Source organism: Parasteatoda tepidariorum, chromosome 5, assembly GCF_982258835.1.
Source record: "Parasteatoda tepidariorum strain Cologne lab strain chromosome 5, Ptep-v5.0, whole genome shotgun sequence".
NCBI classification, from domain to species: Eukaryota; Metazoa; Arthropoda; class Arachnida; order Araneae; family Theridiidae; genus Parasteatoda; species Parasteatoda tepidariorum.
In genome coordinates, this window is record NC_141759.1 from 19,926,611 (window position 1) to 19,953,906 (window position 27,296).

Here is a 27,296-nt window from a genome sequence, read left to right on the forward strand (position 1 = left end):
GTTTGAAGTAGCTATTTTGAAAAGAGAACTGTATAATTAAAATTTTATAAAAAAATATCTAAAAATTGTTAGTTTCTAAGTTAACCATACAATTTTTATTTTAATTGAGTTTTGACCAATAAAATTAAAACCTAGCTCTTATTTTAAACATCCTTTGCTCTCAATTATGATTTCGTATCATCAGGAATAATAGTTGTGTCTAAAAAAGTAAAAAGTGGCAGTAAAATCTTTTTTCTTTCTATTTAAATCTTTGAGTTTAGGTGATACTCTGCTAAAACAAATTTTTGTAAATTGTGGAATATATTTTGTGTATATCTTATATGTACAAAATTAAGAGTGGTATGTTGATTTTGGGAAGGCTAAATTTCTGGTCACTATGATATGTAATGTTTTGTGGTTTTTTATAGCAGCCACCAATTACCATTTTAGTATAATGAGATGGTATGTTGATTTGGTTTGGTATTTCCATCTAAGTTGTTGAGAAAAAATAGCATACTTAATCATATTTAGACATATGACATTCTCTGTAGTTTTTCATCTATTATGACTTTTATTGCTCTTTTTTTTAACTTTTAGTATAATTATCTATAATGGTTAATCTGTAACATTTATCCCATGAAACATAATGATAACATTTATGTCCTACATTAAGTTTCATTTGCATTTTTAATTAGTTTACTATCAAAATATTTTCTTATTTTTTTTGTTACATATTTTTTACATTTTCTTCTAAGTCTATTTAATATTAAGGCATTCTTGTTCATAAATTAAGTAGGGGGGGGGGGGCAGATTTGTGAAAATATGTACCTACTAGTAAATTATTTTTATTTTTTTTTATGCTTTGGTTTCTATGACTAATTTTTCTTTCTGCTTTTATAAAAATAACCATCAACTAAAAATTGAAAATGGCTCTAGGCTAAAAATGTTGGTACAAAAAAAAAAAAAAAAAAAATTGTTCTATTTTCCATGATGGGGCAAAAAAAGGGGGACCGTGAGTTGAATAAGTTTTGTTTTTATTAGATATCATATTACTTAAATGTTTATGTCCCAAATCATTACACATTTATTTCAAAAATAAATAATTATACAAAGTAAGACAGTAATTGAAATGGAATATTTCTGCTATCCATCGCTGCAAAACATAATTACTTACAGATACATGCTCTACAGTCATAAAAGATCCAACCGAATTAAAATGGTGCTTTGTGAATTTCACTGAAATGTGAACAAAGCTTGTTATGCTATTAGTTACTAAAATATTATTTTATGATATTGATTATATTATTGATCCTATACATTGATGTATGATTTTGATAAACCAGTCATTTTAAATACCTGTCTCAATTATTATTACGTTCTCATAAAAATAGATGTTAAAGTACTTGAACAAGAACTCTTTAAATATTTCTTTGTTTTTCTTAACTATTTTGTCACACAAACAATATTTTTACTATTATTTTCTTCATCGTGTTTTTAGTAGTATTTGTTACTGAAGTCATGTATATGCTACGTAATGAAGTTATTTTCAAATGTTTGTCAAAAATTACAATTTGTTTTTGAAAAAAATTCTTTTTCTTTTGAGCTATTCTGAATGAAGAAGAAAAAATTAATAGACTTGATGCAAATTGTCTTTGTACTTTGCTTTGTGACAGTTAAAGATTTAGTTTGCACACTGTTAATAACATTGACAGCCGTATGCCTAAATCTATTCAATCAATTGAAACACTTTTTTAAGGATTAAAACGAATCAAATATGTATATCCAGAGTTAAATTCCAATGTATATTTATCTAAGCTTCACACAAATCAAATGCGAAAGAAATCTATTATTATAGTATCCAGAGCCAATAAAAACAAAGAACAAATGATGAAATATTTTAAAAGTGTTAGCATGTTTTTTTTTCTTTTTAAACAGAATATCTTTTTAAAGCCATTCCTTTTAAACAAGTTAAATTATAATTTTGCAGATTTCCTATTAAACTTTGTCGTTTATGCTACAAGTTTGTATTACATTTATCTCAATACGCTCCCTAATTGGGAAAAACACCATAACAGGAAATATTACTAAATTGGAGAGGTTTAGGATAAAAAAAACTGTCGCAACTGTGAGAAAGATGATTAAAACCTTGTTATTAATTAAATTTTAATCTAATAAAAGAATCTTCAATTTTAAAATACATTTTAATAGCGAAAAATTTTGTTGTTATTTTAGTTAGATGAATTTGTTTCGAATTTTATTGAAAAGTGCATTTATTGATAATTAATGTTTTAAAATTTCTAACTTTCATTTATATTTTAACAATGTTAAAATGGAAAGAAAGAAAGAAAAAAAAACCTTTTAAAGGTTTTCTAGTCACCTACTTTTGTAAACTTTAGTACTCTCAAAAATAATGTGTACCATATTTTTTTAATTATTTTTTTTAATGTTATTTATTTAAGAAGAAACCAACCAAAAGCACTAGTTCTTTTTTTTTTTTTTTTAAATTAATTATTTTTCATATTTTGTTACGTATGCATAGAAGCGCAATTTTATAAACAGTTTTTATCTTTGTTGAATGTATCCACTCATTATATTTAGTGTTTAGAAAAGGAAATAAATTTACAAATCTCTTAATTTTTATTTTTTTTTAATTAAGTGAATTTAAACAAAAAATACAATGCAAAGAATGTGTTATGTTCGCAACTATGATGAATTATGCTATTTAGTCACTAAGGTAGACCAATACTTAAAAACCAAAACTACAATTATTTTACATTAATCGCTTTACACAGAGATTTTAATAGTCATCTAAGACAAATTTTAGTAGTCCCGCAAGGATGGACCACCATTAATTTTGAACCCTGTTTTTATCAGTAAGATTTAAAAACAATTATGAGCAGTAACATGATAAAATGCTAATGCTTTTTTAAAAAAATTAAACTTTGTAACGGCAGTTTTTTATGACTTTAATTTTGTGAAGGGCTAGTCTTTATATATTTGAATTTTGTAAAGAAGTTGTTTTTACAAATTTGGTTTTGTGTATAGGGACTGTTTTTACAAATTTGAAATTTTAGAAAGAACTGAAAAATGGCAATGACCAAGCCTTGATTGATGATAAAAATAATGTTTTAATATTTTTCAGTAAAATAACATTTATTAGAACTATTTATTATTTATTAGAACTTATTAGGTTTTATTAGAACTTGTGAGTTAGTGGTATTGCTAATAACAATATCAATTTTAAGTTATTTTATATGTAGGTAAAAAGGTTTTATATGGAATTTTTACTTTTTTCTAAATTTCGCGGTTTAGAACACTTTTAGATAGTTTATCATCCAAACATTCAATAATAAATATAAAATGCTTCTAAACTCTTAAATTTTTTTTTTTGTTTTGTGATTATGGTTTTTGAAATTTTTTTAGTTGAAAATTCTGCTGATATAAAAAACCTAGAACACCCATTTTCTCAATAAATAATAAAATTAATAAAAATTTGAAACTGCTTTTCTTGCCCGAAGTTTTCTGGAGGCATTATGACAAGGGGAAAAATTGAAGAAAGGTCATGACTATGTCAATCTACACCAAAGCGAAATGACTAACCCCACATCAAAAATCTTTAAGTTGTTTGTCTTCGTAATGGCCAGCACAAGAGTTTATATCCTGGAGATAGTAAAATCAGGGTTTATAATTGTCCTAATATTCCTGATGAATAATATTTTAGTCCTTATTTTTAGCTTTTTGCACTGATTTTGATTTTGTGTTTCAAGAACATGCCATTATCTAAGGGTTTTTAAAATTTGAAGAATCAAAAGATTTTGATCTTTGATTTAACATTTTTTTTATTTTAGTTGATAATGTTGGTAATGTCGTTTGCTTGAATTTGTATATTTAATACAGATGGAAAGGTATTCTTGGAAATTTTCTTTTAATAAAAGACTAATTAAAATAGACTACATTTTTTTAAAATAATGTTGACAGTGCTAATAGCAGTTCTGGGACAATTGTCCTTTCTTCCTCCCTTGAGCATGACCTTCTAATGTAATCATCCAATTGTACCCAATCAGAAAACAGAAGTCTGTATCCAATATATTTTTCAAGCTCAAATTTATTTAAATACTTAAATAGATTTAAAATGATCCCTCGTTTATCTGACAATTCTACTTGTAATGTTTTTAAAAAGGTTTCATCTTTGGTAACCATTTTTCTTTTCTCTCTGCAGGTAAAAGAATTAAGAATGCTTGCCCCTAACTCGAAATATCTTATGATGATTGAATTTCTGTGACTGAAATGGGACTGATGCAAACTTTCCTGCTAACTTATGGAGTATTGCTTCTGTTACACTCTGTGCGTTCTTGTCCCATTCTCGGTCCCAGTGCATTTGGAAGTAAGCTAATTGATTCTTTCTCATAATTTAATGAATCGGGGATTTTTAATATGTTTAAGTGAGCCGAAGTCATCTGTTCAATGACTGACCCATTGATGTATTTTTAAAAGTGCTTCATAAATGTTCATTCATTCATAATTTTGATATTTTAAAATCTGTTTAACCAAAATGCAAATTTAAAATTGAAAGGTATGCCATGACACAATTATAGAAGTAATAGTTATAATATAGAAGAATAGTTATAATAATCCATTTTTTAAGTACTGTTTGTTACCCTTCCTGATGACAGAAAAGAATATTAGAGATAAAATTCAATTGTTCTGGGATTTGAACCCAGGACCTTTAACACTATTAGATGGAGTGAAACAGGTTTTTAGAAGTTGCACTCAACAAATAAATATAACTCTTAAAAATTATTGATCGCCTATCAAAACTAAATTGACTCTCGATATTCCAAATTTTCAACAATCAAGAAATTTTCTTGATGAATTGTCTCTTAAGTACTTAAAAAAAAAGTATCTCTTCAGCAGCTCGCACGATTATATAATCGTGCGAGCTGATGATGAGATTATATCTTTCTTTTTTTTCCCAGGTTTTATTGATATTTTTTTAATATATTTATTTAATTTTTACTATGTTATTTTATTTTAATAATTTTCTTCTTCTCTTTTCATTATTCTGTAATTTTTTCCTATGTTTTCTCTGTATTTTGAACTTATTTTATGAGTTCTATATACTCGCAGCTTATGCGCAGTAAATAAAACTTATTAATTTTCATATTTTTTCTTTATTCCATTTTGTATTTATTTATGTACTGTGATATATATATATATATATCTGACAAATTAATTTGATTTTTTTTTTAAAAGATGTAACTCATGATCAAGATTTAGAAGTTGGGTCGCTTTTGAAACTTCAATGTTCTCTTTTTCCCGAACAAGCTGAAAAGAACAAAATTTCTGTCAAAAATCTCTCTTTAAAATTAGAAGGCAAACCGATCAGGAACATAAACATCATTGATGACTTGACTCTTGAGTATGTTGTACCATCAGCCACTGTTAATGATACTGGTGTTTACAACTGTTTTGTGGACATTCCAGATGTCTATAACACAGAGCAATTAGTGTGCAATACTTATGTTGCAGTGGGATGTAAGTATTTATTTATTTATTTATTTTTAAATTTTATGCTTCTGAATTCCCTAAAACGGTGCTCTAATTTGTCTGTATTGTTGATCTTACGAGCTATGCTGGTAATGGTTTTTGTCATGTTATTTTTTATTTTTCTGTTCAATTTTCAATTTTGTTTTTTATTTTACCGTACTGGGAAGCTCTTTTACCCGGTTGTCTTGTATGTTTGGTTATATTTCTGTTTCTTTGACTGTTGTGTGTTTTTTAAAATTTTGTTGATTGATAATCATTTCATAACACCTATATCAGGGATGGCGAACCAATGGCACACGTGCCATTTATGGCACGCGACACAATATTTTGGGCACTCCACCGATCACAATTGTTGTTACACTATGAATTGTTATTACACAAATGTTATGACACTATGAAGCATATGTAACAATTAAATTAAAATTCACAAAAAAACAAACAAAATAATAAACAATTATTAATAAAAAAATTAAAAATTAATACTAAAAAATTATTAATAACCCTAAAAAACAAGCTAACAGTAAGTAACTAGCAAAAAAAATCAACAGTCATGCTTAAACTAACATCATACAACCTAATATAAGTTATTGGTCATCTAATCTGCAACAACAGAAGTCACACTGATATTACTTTAAGTTGAATTACGTGTATAACTGAGACATTGCAAAATGTTTTTTTTTTCTTTTTTCAATGTAAATAAAGAGTTTTGAGTTGATAGTACAGTACAGAACCCGTTATCCGGAAATCAGAAAACCGGAAAACCAAAAAACCGGAACAAAATTCGATAAATTTTCCCGCCATTTTTTTAAAAAAATGTTTTTTTTTCTTCATAAGATTTCAGGATTTTTCTTTCTTTTTTGAAAGATGTTTACCTTACCATCATTTTGGAAATAATCATTAGTTTATTACTTCATCGTTTTTTCTTCTTTTTAAGATTATTTCCAAATATTTTTTTTTTTTATTTGGGTTTAACAATAAAAAAAACGGCTTTTTATACCGATTCGCAAAACCGGAAAAATCAGTTATCCGGAATAGCGATGGTCCCGATCGTTCTGGATAATCGGTTCCCTACTGTATTTAGTATTATTATTTTCCCAATAATCACGAAGTCAGAATTATTTGACGGCACGTCTATGACCTCATTAAGCAATTTTTTAGAAAAAATGGCACGTTGGTGTATAAAGGTTCGCCACCCCTGACCTATATCTTTCAAAAGACCTAGGAAATGAATTTTTTTTTTTTTGCTTTATTAGATTTCATAACACCTATATCTTTCAAAGGACCTAGGAAATGAATTTTTTTTTTTTGCTTTATTATTAGATTAGGAAAAATATTACTTTATAGTAAAAATTTCTACGGTTTTTTTTTTTTTTTTTTATTATTATTATTACAAAAAAATTAAAGCTGTAATAAATAGCATTTAAATATTTTAAATATATATTTGAAGAGTGTATATTTATCTGTGTTTAGATTGTAGAATGGTCTTTTTTTTTTTTTTTTGACTGCATGAAACAAATTTATTCGTTTTTCTTGTTTTACAATTTTTCTTAACTGTCCCGAATTACTTTTAAAAACTCCCTATAATTATAATAACATAAATTTGATAAAACAACTTTTCTATTGGTTTGCACAAAAGAGTAAGAAACAAAATATTCTATGTAACTTATTAGGATGGATTGATTGTTTATATAATGCTATTATTATTAAAAATACCGCAGACTTTTCATCTGAATTTTTTTTTTTAAATTTCAAAAGAAATTCTTGCAACATAGAATAAAAAGTTAAACAGAATCATCTGCAATTTTATGAATAATAATAGCCAGTGTTGAACCAATGCGAAAAATGTTCCTTGTAGCCCCAGAAGCAGAAAGTGCCTAAAACTGTGACGTATGTCGCAAAACAAGCGAAGTCCTGCAGAACAATTTGTATCTTGAATAAGTAACAGCGTTTTCCTGCGACCCCCCCCCCACCTGACTCCGGTAGGCTTGCAGAATAATTCCGAACCCTAATCTCATACATTCTTCAACAGATTTTTAAGGCAGCCTTTATTTTAATGTTCGGGCCTTCAAATCATAGGCATTTTATTAATAATTCATTGTCATTAACAAAATTTCGTACTTCAAAAGTGATTGAACATGTAACAAATCAAGAATGTTTGCCTTGGCTTAAAAAATAATGTCGTGTATCTGTGTATGATCCTGTATTTTAATAAATGAAAATATAGTATTTTAACGTAAAGTTGACTTTTATTCGCTGTGAAATGCTTGCAGAACACTTGTATTAATTAATAAGTCCTGTTGCAGAACATTTGAAAATATTCTGCTTTTGGGCTTGTAGCCAATCTCTAAATTTTAGAACTTTAGTATGGATGATTCTGGAGTTATAAGTGATAAAACATAGTGTTCAGCATAGTTAGATAATACAGACGCATGTTGTGCGCGGATCCATTGGTTGTGAATCTCAAATTTTGCAGATACTTTTTTTATATTTTAATTAAATATTAAAAAAGTATCTGCCAGCAAAAAAAAAAAAGTTGGGAGAAAAAAGAAAATATGAAGCAGGCAGCTTAATCATGATTTATGCTAGGTAAAAGAAAGTCAGTGTTTAGTTGTATGCATACTGCTCTTAAAGATAGAAGATGTAACAATCACTTTAGCCCAAAGTTTAGCGATCCCATCATTAGCGGTCGAGCCTACAATCAGCTCATTTTTTAAAACTTAGCTCAACGCGACCATCACTTTACATAAAAAATAGACGATTGCAGTGACAATAGAAAATCTTTAAATATAATTTCGCTTCGAGTGAAATTACTAATATTACTTAATATGATAATTACTTTATATGAATATAATTCTATGTATAACTATATCTATTTCTCTAATATTTTTGTAGTTAATGTGCATGTACACATATATTTTTTTTGCCAAGAATGTAAAAATATTAAATAGATAACTGTTTTCATATATATAATAAAATTATTCTATCATCAAAAATATTATAAGCTTGCAGATACTTTTGGATTGTGTTGGAAGATACTTTATATTACTATGGTGTTCAGACATCATGGACAGACAAAAATACTGAACAAACACAAAAGAGAAGTTGAAAATTCCATATTATATGCTACAAGGGGTTATTTTGTATGATGAAATAGCCTTGTTAAAAATAGGCTTATTCTAATGTAATATTAATAATAAACAGTGTAATGTTATGTAATAATTGTTGTTTGCATTAGTTAATTTGTTTACATGATAAGAGTAATTTATTTATTTGATAATGTTTACTTTACAGTCAAGCCTTTACCAGTTGAAACCTTTTCATGTATAAGTGAAGAATACACTAATCTAACATGTACCTGGAAAGCACCTTTTAACCCCATCCATACCAAATACAAGCTCTATGATTACTATTTCCAGCCTTTGTAAGTCATTTCTCTTTAATGTTTACCTAATTAAGAACATTTGAAACTAAATTAAATGCAATTTAATATTTATGATAATAGTCCAGATTTGTTGTATTTCGAATGGAAAGAACCTTTCATCCCTATCCATACCCAAAACAAGCTAGAGGATTACTATTTGAAGCTTTCGTAAGTCATTTCTCTTTAATGTTTACATAATTAAGAACATTTGAAACTTATTTGATAATAGTTCGGATTTGTTGTATTCCGAATGGAAAGAACTTTCCAACCTATCCATACCAAATACAAGCTATATGATTACTATTTCCAGCCTTAGTAAGTCATTTCTCTTTAATGTTTATATAATTAAGAACATTTGAAACTAAATTCAATACAATTTAATTTATGATAATACTCCAGGATGGTTGTATTCCGGATGTACCTTGGAATTCCGTGTATTTTGCATCTCATATCTCAAGACCATTGGTTCGCTGATTTCTGCAATTTGAAAATTTATTATTCAAGGAAATTTTCATGGAATTCCAAAATTTCAATTTCAAAATTTTTGCTAAATTCTGTTAACGTGACGTTTACCTACTTTTTTCTGCCAATTTGATTCTTTTGGTTTTGGGGATTTTTGCCATTTTGAATATTTGAAACTGTGCCGAAATGATTAACATTCACAGAATTTTCATATTAACCTCATTTCAAAGTTACACATCGCGTATAGTATTAACGGGATTAAAATATCATACATCTCGATTCATATTCCCGCAATTAAAAAATCTGATGTCTTGATTTGTATTCCGACATTTTTAAAATAAATATCGCAATTCGTATTCACATGTTTTTAAAATCCAATTTCGCGATTCGTTTTCACGCTTTTGGAATATCAAACATAGAATATCGTATTTATACGCAATTTAAAAATTCACTTTATGATTTGTTTTTATGTTATTTAAAAATCTAAAATCGCGATTTGTATTTTCCAATATTGTGTCCTGTATTTTCACATTTTCCAATATTGTTTTCACACAAGTCAAGTATTGTGTCTTGTATTTTCTTTTTTTTTTTTTTTTTAAAAATTCAATATTGCTATTTATATTCGTGATATTAAAATCTAATATCGCGATTCTAGTAAGAACTAAGTTCTTTCTTAAATTAGTTATTATATGTGTGTGATTTTTCTTCATTGATAGGTAATTTAATTATAAATCTTAGTTCAAGAAATTATATTAAACGTGCAGGAAATATGAAAAAGTAAATTTTGAAATATTAGTATGAATTCTCAAAATGTTCAACTTTTAAGTATTTGAAAGTGAATTGGCATATTTTTATGTAAATTTGCACTAAAAATTTATTAAATTAGTCATTAATAATTGTTTTAATAATGAACTCTTATTTTTTAACATTGTCTAGACAATTCAAACTCATAATATATGATCGAATAAGAGATTGAAATCCCCTATTTCATTTTTTACAGAGTTAGGTATTTTATTTATTTGCCGTTTTAATATTTTCTGTTTATTGAAATAGCATTCTGGCTATTGAAATAGCTTTCTGTCTATTGAAATAGCATTATGACATTTATGTTTTCTTTTTTGATAAAACATATTTTCTCAAAGCTGTATTTGTTTAGTACCCCTTATGTTATTATTGTAATTTTTAAACTCTAGAAATTTTTTAAATTTTTGTCATTTTTTTCCTAAGTTTGATGTTTTTATGTTTATTTTTTCTCCTGTTTTCACTATTTCTATTTAGCAGTGGTGCTATGACTTTTCTCTGTTCAGTATTTAACCATTTGACGGTTAGGGAAATAAACAGTTTTGATTGCATTAATTCGCTCAGTATTACAAGCAAATAGTAGTCGAAAGTGGCAGCTGTTTTCCCCCTCCATTCTTCCGAAAATGTCACCCTTCTCTGGCGATGCCGTAGATAGCTCGCCTCATGCGTTTTAAAAATTTCTTAAAGTATTTGTAGTACATAAATAGCAGTTTTTACATAATTTAAGATAATTAATAAATGATAATTATTAATCAATTATATAAATAATAGTTAATTATGAATATAAGACAAATATTAAATTGAAAGGACTGAATAAATACAACTAATGTAAAACTTTATGAAGCATTTAAATACAGTAATTACCTAAATACTCAGAACAAAGTCTTCATCCGACTCAAAATTTGATAAGCTTTCTGTATCACAATCATCATCATAATTATCTAACTTTCACTTTTCTGCCATTTTACTTTACAAACACCCTTAAAAATGTGCCAAAATACACATAAAAAGAACAAGGTGAAAAAATTAATTCCCCCTTCATTCTGAAAAGAAATTCATGGCACCCGTACTGCCACCTGTAGGCAGTGAAACTAACTACGTTTCACGAGTACAGGGGCCGCATTCCCCCTAAAATTCCTAAAAGTATGTGCAAACCCTAAAATTCCTAAAAATCTGATAAAATTTTGTTGGTGTTCCTAAAAAATTAGAGTTATAGGCTAAATATAAATAAAAAAAGCAATAATCTAAAATATAAGAATTTAACTACATTAATTAAAACTGTTTTAATTTTGCCACATGGGAATTCTGATCCTGAAAGAGGTTTTTCGATAAATAAAGCAATGCTTAATGTGAGTCACCATGAGAATACTATTATGTCTCTTAGACTAATCAAAGATACCATTTGAAAATATGGAGGAGTGTTGAAGATCCCCACAACACTATTGAGAGCAGTAAAAGAATCTCACAAATCACATCAAGAATATGTTAGAAAAATGATCATGATTAATTTGTTTTTCTCTAACTTCTAATATAATTTGCTGATTTGAAATCTAATATTATCACACAATAGTTTTTCTTAATAAAGTAAGGTAAAGGGTAATAATACAGTTTTGATTAAGAAGGTAAAAATTAAATAAAAATCCAAGTTGGTATTAATTTATTTTTTCTCTTGATTTATTCTCACTTTTGCCTGTTCCTGAATTATGCACTTAATTTCTGATAGGTAATATGTAAAGTTGAAATTTCATTTTTACACTTTAGAGATTTCATTCTTGACTTAATAGATTTCAGAGCTTTATTTTATGGCTTGCAATTATTTATGATATGTGTGGATGAATTGTAATAATCTTCTGTTATGTAATAAACTACCGCGTGATCTGTTTTTATCCTAACAAAATCTTATATTACCCCTAAAATTTACCTAAAATTTTTTGAAAAAAGTTCCTAAAATTACCCTAAAATTTTAAAAAACTTTGCTGCTACCCCTGCGAGTAGGATTTGTTTTTAACATTATCAATGCAGAATAATAATGCCGAACGAGCATTGGGGAAAAATTTCACTATGCGAGTAGTGGGTGTTACTAACCATTACGCTTGAAATCTTGCTCCCGAGCAGAACTCGTTTGCTTGCATTACGAAGCACGATTCGATTGCGAACCGAACTCGTTCATAACCGTCAAAGGGTTAACTTATTTTCTAAATGACAGGCTTGTTAACTTTTTCTTAAGATTGGTATTTGTAAAAAGTAGTAGTAAGTATTTTTTTTTCTGTCTAGTTTGCTTGTATTGTATCCCTTGTATTGTATCCCTGTAATTTGTATTGTATCCCTTGTATTGTATCCCTGTAATTTGTATTATGTCCCTTGTATTGTGTCTCTGTAATTTGTATTCTTTTATAGCATTAACCGAACATGTCCGGAAATGCTGAATTCCACCAGCTGTCAATATCGTATGGACACAAAACCTGTATACGTAAAACAACAAAGTAAAATACACTTTATTCTGGAAGGAAACAATTCCTTGGGTATAAATAAACAGTTCATCAATATTGATCATTACAAAATTGGTAAGTTATTGTTGTTTTTTGATATGCATTGTTTTATAAATTGAAAATATGTTTAATTAATAAATTATTTTTATTGTAATACTGTTGGATACTAATGTTTCGTTTTTCAGTACATAAATCGAAAACTTATTTCCAGTGTTTAGTCTTTTTTTAAATTTTTTTAACTAATTCAAAGTTTTTCGTTAGCTTGTTCTTAGTGATTTTTTTGTCCTAATGTTTAGTTATGATTTAAATATCACTATAGAAATTTAGCACTTTTGCATAGCATCCTGCATGTTTATGTACCAGTATTCTGCACAAGCCCTATACAGTACCTCTTTGGTTCAGTTGTAACTGTTCTGCCTACTTGAAAGTGCTAAGTTTTGCCATTACTGCAAATATATTTCTTACTTAATTATGATGATATGTATTTAGTGGTTATTATATTTATTTTTATTAAATAATGAATAAAAATATATACTTATATTTTGTTAGTTGCCAAAGAATGTAAAAAGGAGTTTTTTTTTTTTAAATAAATATTATAATAGTGTGTCAAAAATTTTAAAAGTAAGTTCTTTTTCCTATTAAACAACTTATTAGAATATTTAAATAATAATATTTTGTAATATACCTGAAAATTTGTCAAAATTTTAAAAAACACTATCTTTATAAAAGGAAATTATATTTTATATTTCTTCAGTGTTGCACCTTAAATGTAAGTATTTATGCAAGAAAACCTTTTAACGTCACACTGTTGTCCCTGAGCTCAGATAGGGGTAACATCTGTTAGTTTTCCATTACAGGAAACTAATTTTACCCTAAGTTGTTAAACAGAAAAGCTTGGAACATATTTCTCTGTCGTATGCTATCGAAATATTTCAGTATAGTACTATACTGCTATTCTGTGTACTATTTCAGTACTATACTGCTATTCTGTGTACTATCTCAGTACTATACTGCTATTCAGTGTGCTATTTTAGTACTATACTGCTGTGCAATATAAAAATCAACGTAAGCAACAAAAAGTTCAAAATAGAGAATTTTATGTGTTTGACATTTTCGTATGATAAGTTGCTTAATACTAAAAAAGTTTTTTTTTTAATTAAATTTTGTTTTATCTATTTTTTGAAATTTCATTTTAGCATTCACAGAATTAGCAATAGAAAGAAAATAGTTGTCAAGTGACCTTTCTCAAAATTTACAGCGAGGCACTTGCGTTGTTTTTTCCATAGCACGGCAGTATACATGTTAGGTATTTTTTGTTTAATGCATTGTATTAATTAAATTTAGACAAAAGCATTATATTTATGTTGAAATAGCATTATAAAATTTTGTTTGTCAGTTTATTTTCCCAAATGTAATGAGCTTATTAAAAAGGATTTTATTTCAAATAGTAATGCAAAATATAATCGAAATCTCTTAGGAAACTACGTAAAATTCAATGCCTATATAGATGGCTCTTGAAAGACCCTCCGGTCTAAATTATTCGATTTTAGTGCTCGGACTGTTGGTGTAACCCCAGTAAATTATACGAAAAAAATAACATGAAAAGAAAATATTATTAAGGTTATTCTATATTCCGAGTGATAGATTTTGTTAAGGGTTCATTGTTTAGTATTTCAAATTAACCACCTAATTTTTTACTTTGTAAGTATAATTTTTGAGTTTTAAGAACTTTTAGGGTATATTTCATGATACACAAATGAATTATTAAAAAAACTTATTTCCTTTATATTTTACAGTTAAACCTGGCAAACCGAAATTTATCATATGTACTAATGTCACGCAAAACAGTTTATCCATGCAATGGAATGCTCCAAAGGGACTAGATTATGGCGAAGCTCCAGCTGGCTTAATATATCACATAAGATATTACTCTGTATCAACAAATCTTCCTGGCTCAAAGGTATTTACATTTTCTCAACTGATGTCTGCCTAGACCCATACTAAACATTAACATATTGGCTTAGCATGTCATGATCATTTTTTTTATTTAAAAAATATCCTTTTAAGGTTATTTTAATATTCTAAATTGAAGAAAAAAAGGACCAAAAAACAGTCGATCTAAATTTGTGACCAAATTAAAAATATTTCTGAGAAATTCAGTGAAACATGTGTATAACAATGCTTGTAGGAACATAGAAAGAGTATTGCTCTAGACCTGCAGTTTCCAAAAGGTGTTTCACAGTACCTTAGCATTCTGTGGAAAGGTCACATGTATTCCGTGAGCTAGAACTTTTTTTTAACCAGTAATTTTTTTTTACTTCTGATATGGGTTTGTATCCGACCAATAATCAATTTTTCTTTTAATATTTAGGTTGTTTTGATAAGAATATTTAAGTAAAGTGTTAATAAAAGAGAAATAACAGGGGTCTGTCTATGTTTTTCTGAGAGGTACCTATTTTGTGAAAATTTAGTCATAATTTGTGAAAAATTATGTTAAAAAATCAACGCAAAAATATGGATTTATCGTTTCTTAAGGGATACAAAAATAATATTTTAGGAGAAAGTATTTTGTGAAACTATCGTTTTTCCTAAAATTGAATTTGTGAAGGTAACAGTAGTAAATTCAGCCTGGAGAGACCCCTGAATAACAAATATTAAAAAAAAAAAATCCAAAAATAATATATTGAAGGAATTACTAAAGTGATTCGCATTTATAAATGATTGCATCAGTATTTCCCCTCAAATAAAAATTAAATAACCATTTCAAAAATGATTTTTTTTTTCTTTCTGAAAACCATTCTCACAGTTTATTAGAGTTTGTTTTATTTATGCATACGCCTAAAGCTACTATTATTAATCTAAAAACCTCTGCAGATTTGGGAATTCAACTGCATGACATAAAGCGTAATTTTAAAACACTTATAGTTGAATGAAAAATGAAATGAAAAGAGAAATGAAGTAAAGGATGAAGAAGTAATGAAAAAATTTCATTTTTCTTATTAAATGTTCCTGAATTTGTTTGTAGTGTTTTTCTTTTATTTTTAATTTGCATATACATACTTTCTATTGAAATTGTTTTATAATTCAAAGCTTGGCCAAAAGAAATTTGATGATTTTGAGTTTTGTTACTGAAAAAAATTTATAAACGTTACTCTATACAGTTTAGCACTTCCATGCAATGTACAGTGCGCATAAAAAGGACCAATCTGAATAACTTTTGATCTAATAATCAGATCTTCACATTCTAGGACTCAATCTTAATGCTTTGAAGGGTTGTATCTACTTTCTCTCAATGAGCAGCATGTTTATTCAGAGAAAGTACATTTTTGAGTCTGATTTTATGCCTTAAAATATAGTCTCCACTAATTAATAAGCATATTTGAAGTAACTTCCTTGAACCATTAAGATTGAGTTCTGGAACGGGAAGATATGATCATTAGATTAGATTTAAAGCTTATTCAGGGTGTTCCATGTATTTTTATGCCCTCCCATTTTGCAGGTGCAAGAGAACAAGAGTCACCATTTGCGAGTAAATTTAAATGTTTTTTTTTTACATGGTTATTATTTTTTAAAAGAAAGAAAAAGTACTGATAAATCATTTGTTATTCAAACAATTTCAAAACTATGAAATATTCTTGTAAAAATTTGGCCTAATTTACTATATGTACTAAGAAATGCATAAGTAGAATTTGTTAGCAAAAATAAAATATTGTTAATTATTAGCTATAATTAGGAATTCTTTTGAGTTAATGCCAGACTTTCAAACATTCAAAGCTTTAATGCCTCAAAAGTGAACTTTGTAAAAAAAAAAGTGGTCAATTGAAAGTTCTGCAATTGGTGTAAATTACCAAACCGTACTTTACAAGTTCATCTCAAACAAATAAATTTACATTTTTTTATAAATTTATTTTGTAAAAATTACATTTATCTTTCAAATAAAACTGATTTGATGCTAGAAAAAAGTTTGCCAGTGGGTCTAGCTTATATTTAATATATGTAATTACAGGGTGCATATCGTTTTTATAAAGTACTTAAAGGTGCTTATTTTCGTTTTTAAAAGCCCTTAAAGGTGCTTTTTTCAATATTTTTCAAAATGAGAATTTTTTTTTTACCATGCTGATTTTTGCCGTGAATTATACAAGAAGACATAGCCTTATTCAACGTTTTTTTCAATTATTTCAACCCTAATTTATTTTGGCATACCGTTGGTATAGTGCAGGGATGGGCAAACTACGGCCCGCGGGCCAACTGTGGCCCGCCGGAAGATTTTATCCGGCCCGCGGATTGAATTTTTATTTGCCGATCAGTGGCAAATATAAATAATATACATCCACTCTCTTGTCGACTATGTTTAAAATTATTTTTGTTTTTCCTTTTTTAACAAAGTACTGATGACATTTTTACTTTCTCTATTTTTGTTCTACAAAACATAAATTAATGGAAATAGTTAGCACAGACAGCTTCAATTGGTAAAATGTTGAAGGCAGAAGTTCTTTATAGAATAGCCGTAGATTGGCTCCAACTAGCATTTGTCTTTCTCGAGGAGCTGACTTATGGAATCTAATAAAGGTAAATTGTACTTCACATTTGGCAGACTGCGCATTTTACGCTCCAAAGAGCGGACAATCTAACAATCATCTGAAGCAGTTGTTTCTAAATATGCCAAAGTTTTACAAATCATTACCACTAGTTTCCAAAATTTAATATTTCATGCCCAGAAAATCAGTACTATGTTTGCTTAATCTTATATATGTGAACAAGAGTTTTCAACTATGAACCTTAGAAAAAATCATTTCAGAAGTAGACTAACAGAGCCTTGTTCCTTAAAATAAGCACATCTCACTTCGAACCTTAATATAAGGAACTTTAAAAAATGAAATCGCAATTTCTGTCATCTCATTAAATATTTAAATTAAAACTTGTATATCGCTTTTTTTTTTAAATTTTGAAGTTTTTACTTGGCCCACCAAGCATTTTTTTCCTTGATTTTTGGCCCTCGACAAAAAAAGTTTGCCCATCCCTGGTATAGTGTATGAAAACACCCTACTGTCACGAGTATTTCATTCGTTTGATGAAATACTTGCGGGTCCGCATGTGTGTATACTGAGCTGGATTCAGTGGAAAGGATTTTTGCTCTCTCATGTGCAACTCTAATGAATTTTGCAAGAGATTCTCAATTTCAGACATCATTTTCCGCCCTCTGGAATCAAACCGAAAAATCGCAAATTTTTGCTGAGTACGGGGACCAACTAAACATTGTCAAAAAATTTTCTCTAATAGCGATAGAAAATTGTATTTCTCTTGTAAATTTCATCACTGGTGACGCGCCATCGTCTTCCTTAGTGGCTAGTAAATGAAACCATCAATTGTCAAAAACTTCTCAACCCTGTCGAATTTTGATGTTTTTAAAGCGCTTAAAAGGTGCTTATTTTTTGTTTAAAAATTGGCTGCGCACCCTGAATTAATCATATGACTTTATAAATTTGTTACTAATGTTTTTTTTTATTTTTATTATTTCTGCAGGAAATAGAACTGTACGCTGAGAAAAATCTTAACATTTCTATTGTTGATTTGGTACCTCATACTCTCTATGAGTTTGAAGTAAAAGTTCGCCTAAATATATCAGGTGATGAATATTATTGGAGTGAACCTTCGAAACATACAGAAAAAACTAAGTCTGATGGTATGTTTTTTTTTTCTTTTTAAACTTTAAACATAATTTTTAATTGATTTTGTTATTCATAAATGATGGGTATTCTTAATGATAACAAAATTATAAACATTTAATGATATTATCAATTGTGAATAAATGTAGTTTTAATATATTTTTTCTAATGTGTGTAAACAAATACATATATGTGATTTTTCAGTAATTAAGGGTGTTAATAAGTATTTATTTATATGCTGACTTAATTATATGGGATGGTTCAATTATTACGTAAGGATATTCTTGACATTTATGGACTTCTCTGTTGTTGGCAATGATAGAGCAATTTACAAACCCTCTCTCATACTCAGGGCTAAAGAGAATACAAGGGCTAGTTCACTCCGCTCTTAGAGCTGAAGCTACGATTTCCCTCCTCATGACGTCACTGTGTCTACAGATCTCGGAGATCGCGAGCAAAGATATGATAACTTTGCATCTTTCTCTTGGCTATTATCCTTCAAACTTTACGTAATTAACACATTATTTCCGTTCATAAACATAGTTCAAAAAAAACTTTCTTGGTTATTATATTAAAAAAATACCATTTTAAACTTATAAAAATGTCTTGCTAGTTGGTGAAAATGACACGATAAATACTTTATTTTAAAAAGTTCAGTTTTAACTTTAACTATTAAGAAAAATGAAGGCGTATATCGACACTTTTTTTATCTACATATTCTTTTATAAAGATAAGTTAAGTTAAATTTAGAATCCCTGATTTTAAAATATGTCGTTAATAGCAATTTGTTCATACTTAATCATTAGGAAACATCAACCTTAAACGCTAATTACTGAAACAAAATAATAATTTAGGTTCATAATGACATCAGAAATTTTACAATTGTTTATAGACATTTAAATTTACGATGATATAATATATAGATATTTAAATTGAAGAGAATATAATTTTTAAAAAAAATCATAAATATTTAGAATAACTACATTAAAAAATATGTTATGAAATTAGGAGAATTTCAACTATATACTATATATTTTATTTATACTTTTTACTTACATTTTAATTTTCTTTGACTTTATCTATTTTTTAATTCTTTTCACCTGCCTTTCTTTATGAAGTAGCGAGGCGGTTTCTATTTAGATAATGAATTTTTATAAAAGTTCTTTACGACAGAATAAACGTATTGCGGTTTTATATTAACTGTGTCTTTTCGGAATCCATTCTTTACATAGTTGTTCATTTACTTTAGAGAACACGCGGAAAATTATATTTTTTCCTTTTAGTTTTCTATAAAAAAAATTTTAAGTTGCAATCGCGCAAACTGGCATTTCGATAATAATTTTAAATTCTTGTAAATTCACTGCAAAAACTGAGGAAAGTCATTATAGTAAATAACAAATGTCTTAGAATATCTCGCAAACAGAAATGCTCCAATATTAGTTAGAGCTAGTAAGGCCGAACGTTCCGTTCTTGAAGTAAAAGTGCGAGCTTTGCGCCAAAGTGACGTCGGAGGATCGGCGCGGCAAGAGATACTTCAAAGGAGTGAACCAGCCCTTCTATTCTCTTTAGCCCTGTCTCATACTTGTGTAAGAAATTTGCAGCACTTTCCTCCCCTCGTTTTGCTTCGACTTTACTATAGTTATCCAGTTTAAAGATTAATTTCACATAAAAAGATGCAACTATGCAATAAACAAAGTTTATTTTTTAATTCATAATGGAAAATTTTGAATTAAATAGGCTTTAGGAATCTTTAGTGTTTAAAACTCTTTACCTTTAAAAGTCTTTAAATATATATATTTGATTAAATCTTTAAATTCAACTTTTATTCCTCACTTGTAATAAATTCTTATAAAATGTAAATTTCTTATCAAAGGAAAAATAATTATCTAAGCAGTTACTGATTATCATGTAATTTTTCAAACTAAAAATAGCAATTTTAGTCCGTTTAGGAGGTACTATATATTTCTACTTCACGGTTATTGCTATGTTTCACAGGGCTCTATCTAGATTAGATTATAATATGAACATAGGGATTCCAATTGTAAAAGTTAATTTTCTTTTGTAAATAATTTAAAAAGTCGTGTTACTATTATATTTTATATATTTTTCAATGTAATCATTTATATAATAATAAATTAGTACACAATTTTATGTCAACACATTGTTATTTGTTATCGTAAATTCTCTGGAATTTATTATTAAACAATTGCATGCTCGTAAAATTAACTCGCGTAGAAATTCAGCTTTTTTGCCAATCTCATCCCTGTTTTAAAAGGATGTAAGATAGAGAGATTTAAGTGTCTTATTTAAGCATTACTCATACCCCTCATTCTCTTTTGTAAAATCTCTGATAAAATAAGCAAACTACAAACCCCCTCCCTATTAGGTAATATTTGAATGGCACCTTACAAAAAAAAAATATATTTATAAATTTTTTATTCTAGGTGGATAGCATGTCAGTTAATAATTATGGTTTTGAATATATCAGATAACTATTTAAATGTCTTCACTTTTCATAAATTTGCAAAAATAAATTAATGACTATTGAAATAAGCATCCTATTTGTAAATAAGGAGAAAAACATCTACATTTATGCTCAAAATTATGCAGATTTGAACAAACTTTGAGCTAACCTAAACTTCAACATTGAAAATTGTTTTTTCTATGAGTTATCTTTTGTTAAATTGTATGAATTTTTTTTTTTTTTTTTTGAGCTATGGAGACAAGCCGCTCCACGGGAAAATTTTTTAAAGTTGAACAAAGTATCTTAATTTATGAGAATTTTAAACATTTTCTTTTTTTTTTATATAATAACTTAATACAGCTTGAAATTTTTTTTATACAATTTTAATTTTTTTAAAAAAATATTTATTTCAATTTTAAAAAATAATTTTATTTCTAGTTCCGTACCTGGCGCCTGAAACCACAGGATCTGCTTTTGATATGCAAATCATTGCTGGCAACCGATCTATAACATTGTATTGGAAGGTAAATATTTTATCCTATTGTTGGTTTTTATTAATATGATCTGAAACATTAACATGTGAAATGAAAGTCAGAGTGTAGAAAATTGTGATTAGACCAACCATTATCTATGGGTCAAAATAGGACTTTGACCGAGAAATATGAAATGGTGTCAATAACCTCGGAAAGAAAAATCTTAAGAACCAATTTTGGTCCAGTAAGAAAGGATGATGCGTGGCAAAGGGGATTTAACCATGAAACCCGAAAGATGTATAAAGAAAACGATATTATAAACTGTATAAAATCAAAAAGAATCCAATGGTTGGGAACATAGAATGGATGACAGCAGGTGCTCAAAAAATATTTTTAAAGTCCAGTGCCACGGTCAGTGGAATCGGAGAAGACCGAAGAAGAGATGATGGGGAATAAAAAATTCTATAGCAAAAACAAGACAAACATATTTTGAGAAGAGTTATTCGGGAGATCATGATCCAACATGGGCTTTAGTATGAGGGAGGTACTTTTATTTGACATGGTTGATTAGAAAATGAACTGATGAAGTGTCATAAATCTTTTAGTGTTTGAGCTACTGAAACACTGTCAACTTTTTTTCTGTTAAGTGTTACCATTTTTTGCCCTTTCAGATCCTAAATCACATATTCTCAATAATTAAATAATTCTCCTTTCAGGGTCTTATGGATGAGACCAGCCAATCTGTCTATAACAGCCTCATGGAAGTAATTCCAACTCTCACAATAAATCTCATATTATTATTTATACATACACTTTAGTACATATACTCTCGGAATTTGTGGGCATTGTGAATCACTTCCTACTTCTTTCATTGAAAAATTAAAATATTCCCCATGATCTATAATGGCAAGGGTAAAGGGCACTTATATAAAATGATAAAAGTTCATTTTAGAATGATTTAAAATTACTTTCCATTAAATATGTATGCATTTATTTTTTCAGTCTATCCCATCTGAATTAGAGCATGGGGAAGGATTCCACTATGCAGTTCGGTATCACGAATATCACGTTGTCCATCGTCGATACAAGCGTGAAGTGGTCAAGAAGCCAAACTATTGGGTTACAGTTGCAAATGCAACTAGTTTCACATTTGAGCATCTGGATATTGATTCAGCTTACATATTTAATATATTGAGTGCTAATAAAATAGGAAATTCCTCCAATGACACTACTAGAATTGTTGTGGACAAAATTGAAAAAAGTAAGTTTATTTATTTTATTTTTTTTCCTTTTTAGCTCTAAGTATTTTTTTAAACTACTTTATTAATTAAATTTTTTAGTTCATAAATTTTTAAAATGAAGCTTACATTGAAGATTTGTATTTGACATTAATTAATAATAGCTGTTTTGTAATTTTCTACACAATGCTTGTTTGTTGTTTATACATATTTAAATTCTTCAATAAAAACTAAAGTATTTATTACTTGTTAAAAATATTATTTTTTTTTCATTTCTGGTAACTAATTTTACCATACAAACTATCATTAACTGACTTATATTTTACTACTTGCTTAACTGAAGTACTCTCCTTGCCAGTTGTCCATAGTCACTGACAGTGTTGCCACTGTCAACACTCAATAGTTCGAGGTTTAATTGTTTCAACTAAGGTTTGGCAGTTATAAGAATTTCAAAAGTACTCTCCTTTAAGCTGTATTTTTTTCCTGTTTCCATAGCAGACAGAATTTTTTGGTTCGACAGACACTACTCTCTAATTTCATTAAAATATGCAAGGCAGGCATTTTTTTAGAGGTTTTTCTGCCAAATTTACATGTATACATATGTAAGCTAGACATTCATTCTGCCATTCCAATTTTGTTTTTCAAAATCTGATTTTAGTTTTTTTTTTTCTTCTCCAAAATTTTATCTTTAGCATTACAATTAAAAAATGAATTTTGTTCATTTCTGTCAATCAATAAGGTATTATACATGGTGCATAGCATTTTTAAAAAGGGCTTAAAGGTGCTTATTTTTGATTTTAGTTTTTTAAAGGCCCTTAAAGGTGCTTTTTTCATGGGGTGTTTTTAAAAATTGCTTAATTTTCCAGTTTCAAAAGTGAGATTTTTTTTCTTCTTTGCCAAGTTGATTTTCGCTGTGTATTATGCAAAAGCGTGGTTTTCATATTGTTCTATTCAACGTTGTCACAATTCATTCAACCACAATCCATTTCGGCTTGCCGTCGGTCCGTAACGTATGATATCGCTAATCATGTTGCATGTTTGATCAAATACTTGGGAGTGACTAGTGAGCTTGGTTTGGTGAGATTGTTGCACTCTCATGTGCAACTCTGCAGCATATTGCAAGATATTCTCTATTTCAGGCTTCATTTTCCACCCTCTGAAATCGAACTGAAAAATCTATTTTTTTATGGTGGCTAATATAATCAAGAAAATACTTCTTTGTCAGAAACTATAACTGGAACTATAGTTATTTTATCATGATCATGTAAAGTCTTTAAAAATTATTTTGCATTTTGTTAATGTATATAGTGCTTATAAAGCTCTTTAATTGTGCTTATTTTTTGTTGAGAGATTTGGCTATGCACCTTGTTATAAATTGGTAAATCTTTTTTAGTGATACAAGGACCAAAGGACATAATGGTTATATCGTATGGGAAAGGAAATTACTCATTAACCTGGAAAAATCTCGCCATGGATGTCTCACATTTTACCCTGTTTTGGTGTCAGACACTGAAATCGAGACCAGCAAAGTGTGATGGACCGATCGAGTGGCTTCACACAGCGGAAACCAGTCATGAGTTGTTGCTTCCAGATCATCATACGAATTATCAGTTTGCTGTCAGTGCAAATCGAAATGATCAGACTTCTGGAATGGTTTGGGCCCCATGCATTGCTTCATACGCTGGTGGTATGTAAAATATTTTTACTTTCCTAAATTATAAACCCCGTTTTAAGTTGAATATTATCTAAACATTAATTAATAATTATTTGGAAATGATAATATAAAGAGTAAAAATTTTTATTCTTAAAATAAACTGTCAGAAAATTGTTGACCCTCAACCTCCATGACTACGCTGGCCTACTGCGGCTTGCAGTGGTAGTTCTTTACTATATTAACTTAATGAAAATGTGTAAAGTGTATTAGTTAACATAATTTTAAACTATATATATCTTCCTGTTGTGAAGAATTATCTGGGCTTTAGAATTGGCAAATAACCTAAATATTTTAAAAGTTATTAAACTTTTTAAAAAATCTTCAATTTGGCGACATTTCTCCTCACTGCCTTATTCTCAGTTTTTGAAAAATGCCAATTTGGCAACATTTTTTTACCTAGATGAAAATTATCAATATCACTGCCTTATTATCAGTTTTTCCAAATTATTATGAGTCCAAGTAATGCAATATGGAGTAAGTTCTTAAATTTTTAAAAATTAGACCACAAACTCTTTTTATTCTCACAAAACTGGCTTTTCTCCATATTGACATTTTGCTCCGTTTTCAAAATAAGTGTAGCCGTCGCTGTCTTTAGATAGGCTAAACTCAGCTTAACAGTCACGAATAACAGTTGCAAACTCAAAGCAGTTATAAAAATAGGATATTATTTGCAAAAGAGCAACATTTTATATTACACCGGAGCCTTCGAGAAGCAGCCTTAATAAATGTTTTATAAACACTAAGCAGTTATAAAATAGGTTAATAAGCATTTAATGTTTTATAAACACATTAAATGCCACAATTTTTCTTATCTTTGTGAAAGCATTATTGTAGGCCAATATTGAAACTCTTTCCTTTAATGCAAATGTTTCAGGTTAGTATTCATGCACACAAAAAAGGGCTGTGTTCCCTTTTGTTCTTTTCTTATTATAAATTATACAACTTTTCACCTAATTTTTTGTGACATAGCTTAAAATTTAATAATTTGTTCAAAGCAATGTAACTAAAAAGTGTTCAACCAGCATATGTTTGGTGTTATAGCAATGCAGATTTTGTAAATTTGCAACGTCATAAAATGTGTAGCTGAAAATTAAAAAAATTATTTAAATAAATCAAAAATAGAATTGATTTTCATCCTGATACTCAATTTGTTATTCATTTTCACTTGAAGATAAAAATATGTGAAATAGGTATGTTAAACGATATTATGTAAATCAACACATTTTTATGTAATTAAACATTTATCTTTATTATTTAAAACAGTTTTTAATATCTTGTAAAGTTTTTACTTTAAGTGTTATTCTTTTCTTTTTTTATACAGTTCGATATTCGGTCAGCGAAATGAAATTAACAATTAAAAATGCTACTAGTCTTAGAGCTCAATGGGCCTTATCTTGTAAAGCTCAAGAAAAAGTTATTAAAAAATATTTAATTTCCTATTGTTCCTATCCTGGAAAATGTGTGGACTCTGATTGGAAATGTGAGACTGGTACGTAGACAAATTTGAATTTTTTTAAAAATTTATGTAAAAAAAAATAATTAATTGTGTTTTGTTGATTGTTTAATAAAAGGAGGTTAATGGTTGTAATTGTTATGATCATATATAAAATTATCAATTTTACTGGATTTTTTTATCTCATTACTCTTGGTCATGGATTGATTTTATTAAAAATTCTTCTGTGTATGTTACATACAAAATATATTAGAGAAATTCTTGTTAAATTTGATATTTCCTAAAACTCCTTTTCAAAATTAATTTTTGTTGAGCTCATTCTCTGTTTTGAGAATTTCAATAATTAAGACTACCTTGTGACAGTTCTGTTATATGCGAGTATGGTATTCAAATATATGCGAGATATTTCATTTTTTTTTATTTTGAATTTTTACTTATATGTTATTACTATCTGAAATTAGTTATTATTTTGTTTACTTATGCAAATTGTAACTTTAAATATATATTAAAGAGAGAGACAAATTGCATAGCTGTTAACTCCAAAAATAAAAAAAAATCCAATCAATTTATGTATAGAAATATGACAGTGTAATTATTTGTTTGTTGTTCACTATTATAATATGATTGCGTATCGCTGTGGACTGATCGTAAAGACGTGGTTTGCAGTAGAACACTGAAGTAAGGCATCACTGGCTGTGGTCAGTAAACGAGTGTGTGACCACTTTGATCAGCCTGTGTAGGAACCACGGTTGTGCAATATTGGTCCTCGTTAAACTGTTCTACCGCAAATTGCTCAACTTCACGCGTAGGTCGTCGAGTTGCCAAAGCAGGGGAACCATCCCCCCTGCAGAGGATCAAAATTAGTCCATTGTTACAATGACCTCTGTTGAATGATATTCAGGTTAAAACGAAGGCCATCAAACTTTTTCGATCACCCCCTCAAAAAAAAATTTTTTTTTTTAAGAATATGAAAAAAACTTACTTGTTTCTTAAATAATGTATTTGAATTATACAAAAATCAACTGTTTGCTTAGATTAATTCGAAGGATTTGCTTGGCGACGCTTAGCTTGATCAGAAATGTTTGGTTTAAAATTTATTAGTTTCAGTATTAAATTGTCTCAGCTCTTAATATTCAATTTATTTATCTGTTTAGTTAAAATGGAGTTAATATGATTAAAACCAGATTCACCCATATATGAGTTTGAGAATACAATTAAAAAATGAAATGCTGCATTTATAAGTTTTGGATATATTTGTGTGATATTTTGTGTATTTTGTCAAATCTATACTGACAGTTTATTAAGAGGCATCTTTGCCTCAAGTTTAACTATTAGTTTAATTACTTCATTTTGTAAGTGACTGTCAATATTTCTAACTTAAGCAGAAAGTGGCATGATAATCCATTCCGGGGATATACATATTTTTAATATCTCCAAATTTTTATTTAAAATTATTGCGATTGAATGGCATTGGTGTTCATTCACCTATCCCTTACATTGGATCGACCTCAAACTGGTCTACATCGACCCCTGGGTAGAGTATAAAATAGGGTGCACCTTCTATTGTTCTATTTAAACACGATAACTTA

General features: G+C 28.3%; 1 protein-coding gene across 9 annotated transcripts in view; it reads left to right on the forward strand.

The window, feature by feature from the left end:
- Nucleotides 1–27,296, forward strand: part of LOC107445872 (uncharacterized) — a 256,280-nt gene that overhangs the window by 218,880 nt on the left and 10,104 nt on the right. For 5 of the 9 annotated variants that reach the window (XM_071184745.2, XM_071184746.2, XM_071184747.2 and 2 more), the window contains 10 exons: nucleotides 4,199–4,363; nucleotides 5,233–5,514; nucleotides 8,818–8,947; nucleotides 12,608–12,774; nucleotides 14,496–14,659; nucleotides 18,223–18,382; nucleotides 21,268–21,353; nucleotides 22,305–22,563; nucleotides 23,934–24,227; nucleotides 25,576–25,743. In XM_071184745.2, coding sequence (XP_071040846.2) covers nucleotides 4,267–4,363; nucleotides 5,233–5,514; nucleotides 8,818–8,947; nucleotides 12,608–12,774; nucleotides 14,496–14,659; nucleotides 18,223–18,382; nucleotides 21,268–21,353; nucleotides 22,305–22,563; nucleotides 23,934–24,227; nucleotides 25,576–25,743 — 1,807 coding nt within the window. In that variant the 5' untranslated portion in view covers nucleotides 4,199–4,266. Of the gene's footprint in view, nucleotides 1–4,198; nucleotides 4,364–5,232; nucleotides 5,515–8,817; nucleotides 8,948–9,028; nucleotides 9,116–12,607; nucleotides 12,775–14,495; nucleotides 14,660–18,222; nucleotides 18,383–21,267; nucleotides 21,354–22,304; nucleotides 22,564–23,933; nucleotides 24,228–25,575; nucleotides 25,744–27,296 lie in introns of all 9 variants that reach the window. The other 4 variants (XM_071184742.2, XM_071184740.2, XM_043047459.3 and 1 more) reach the window with 1 other exon arrangement.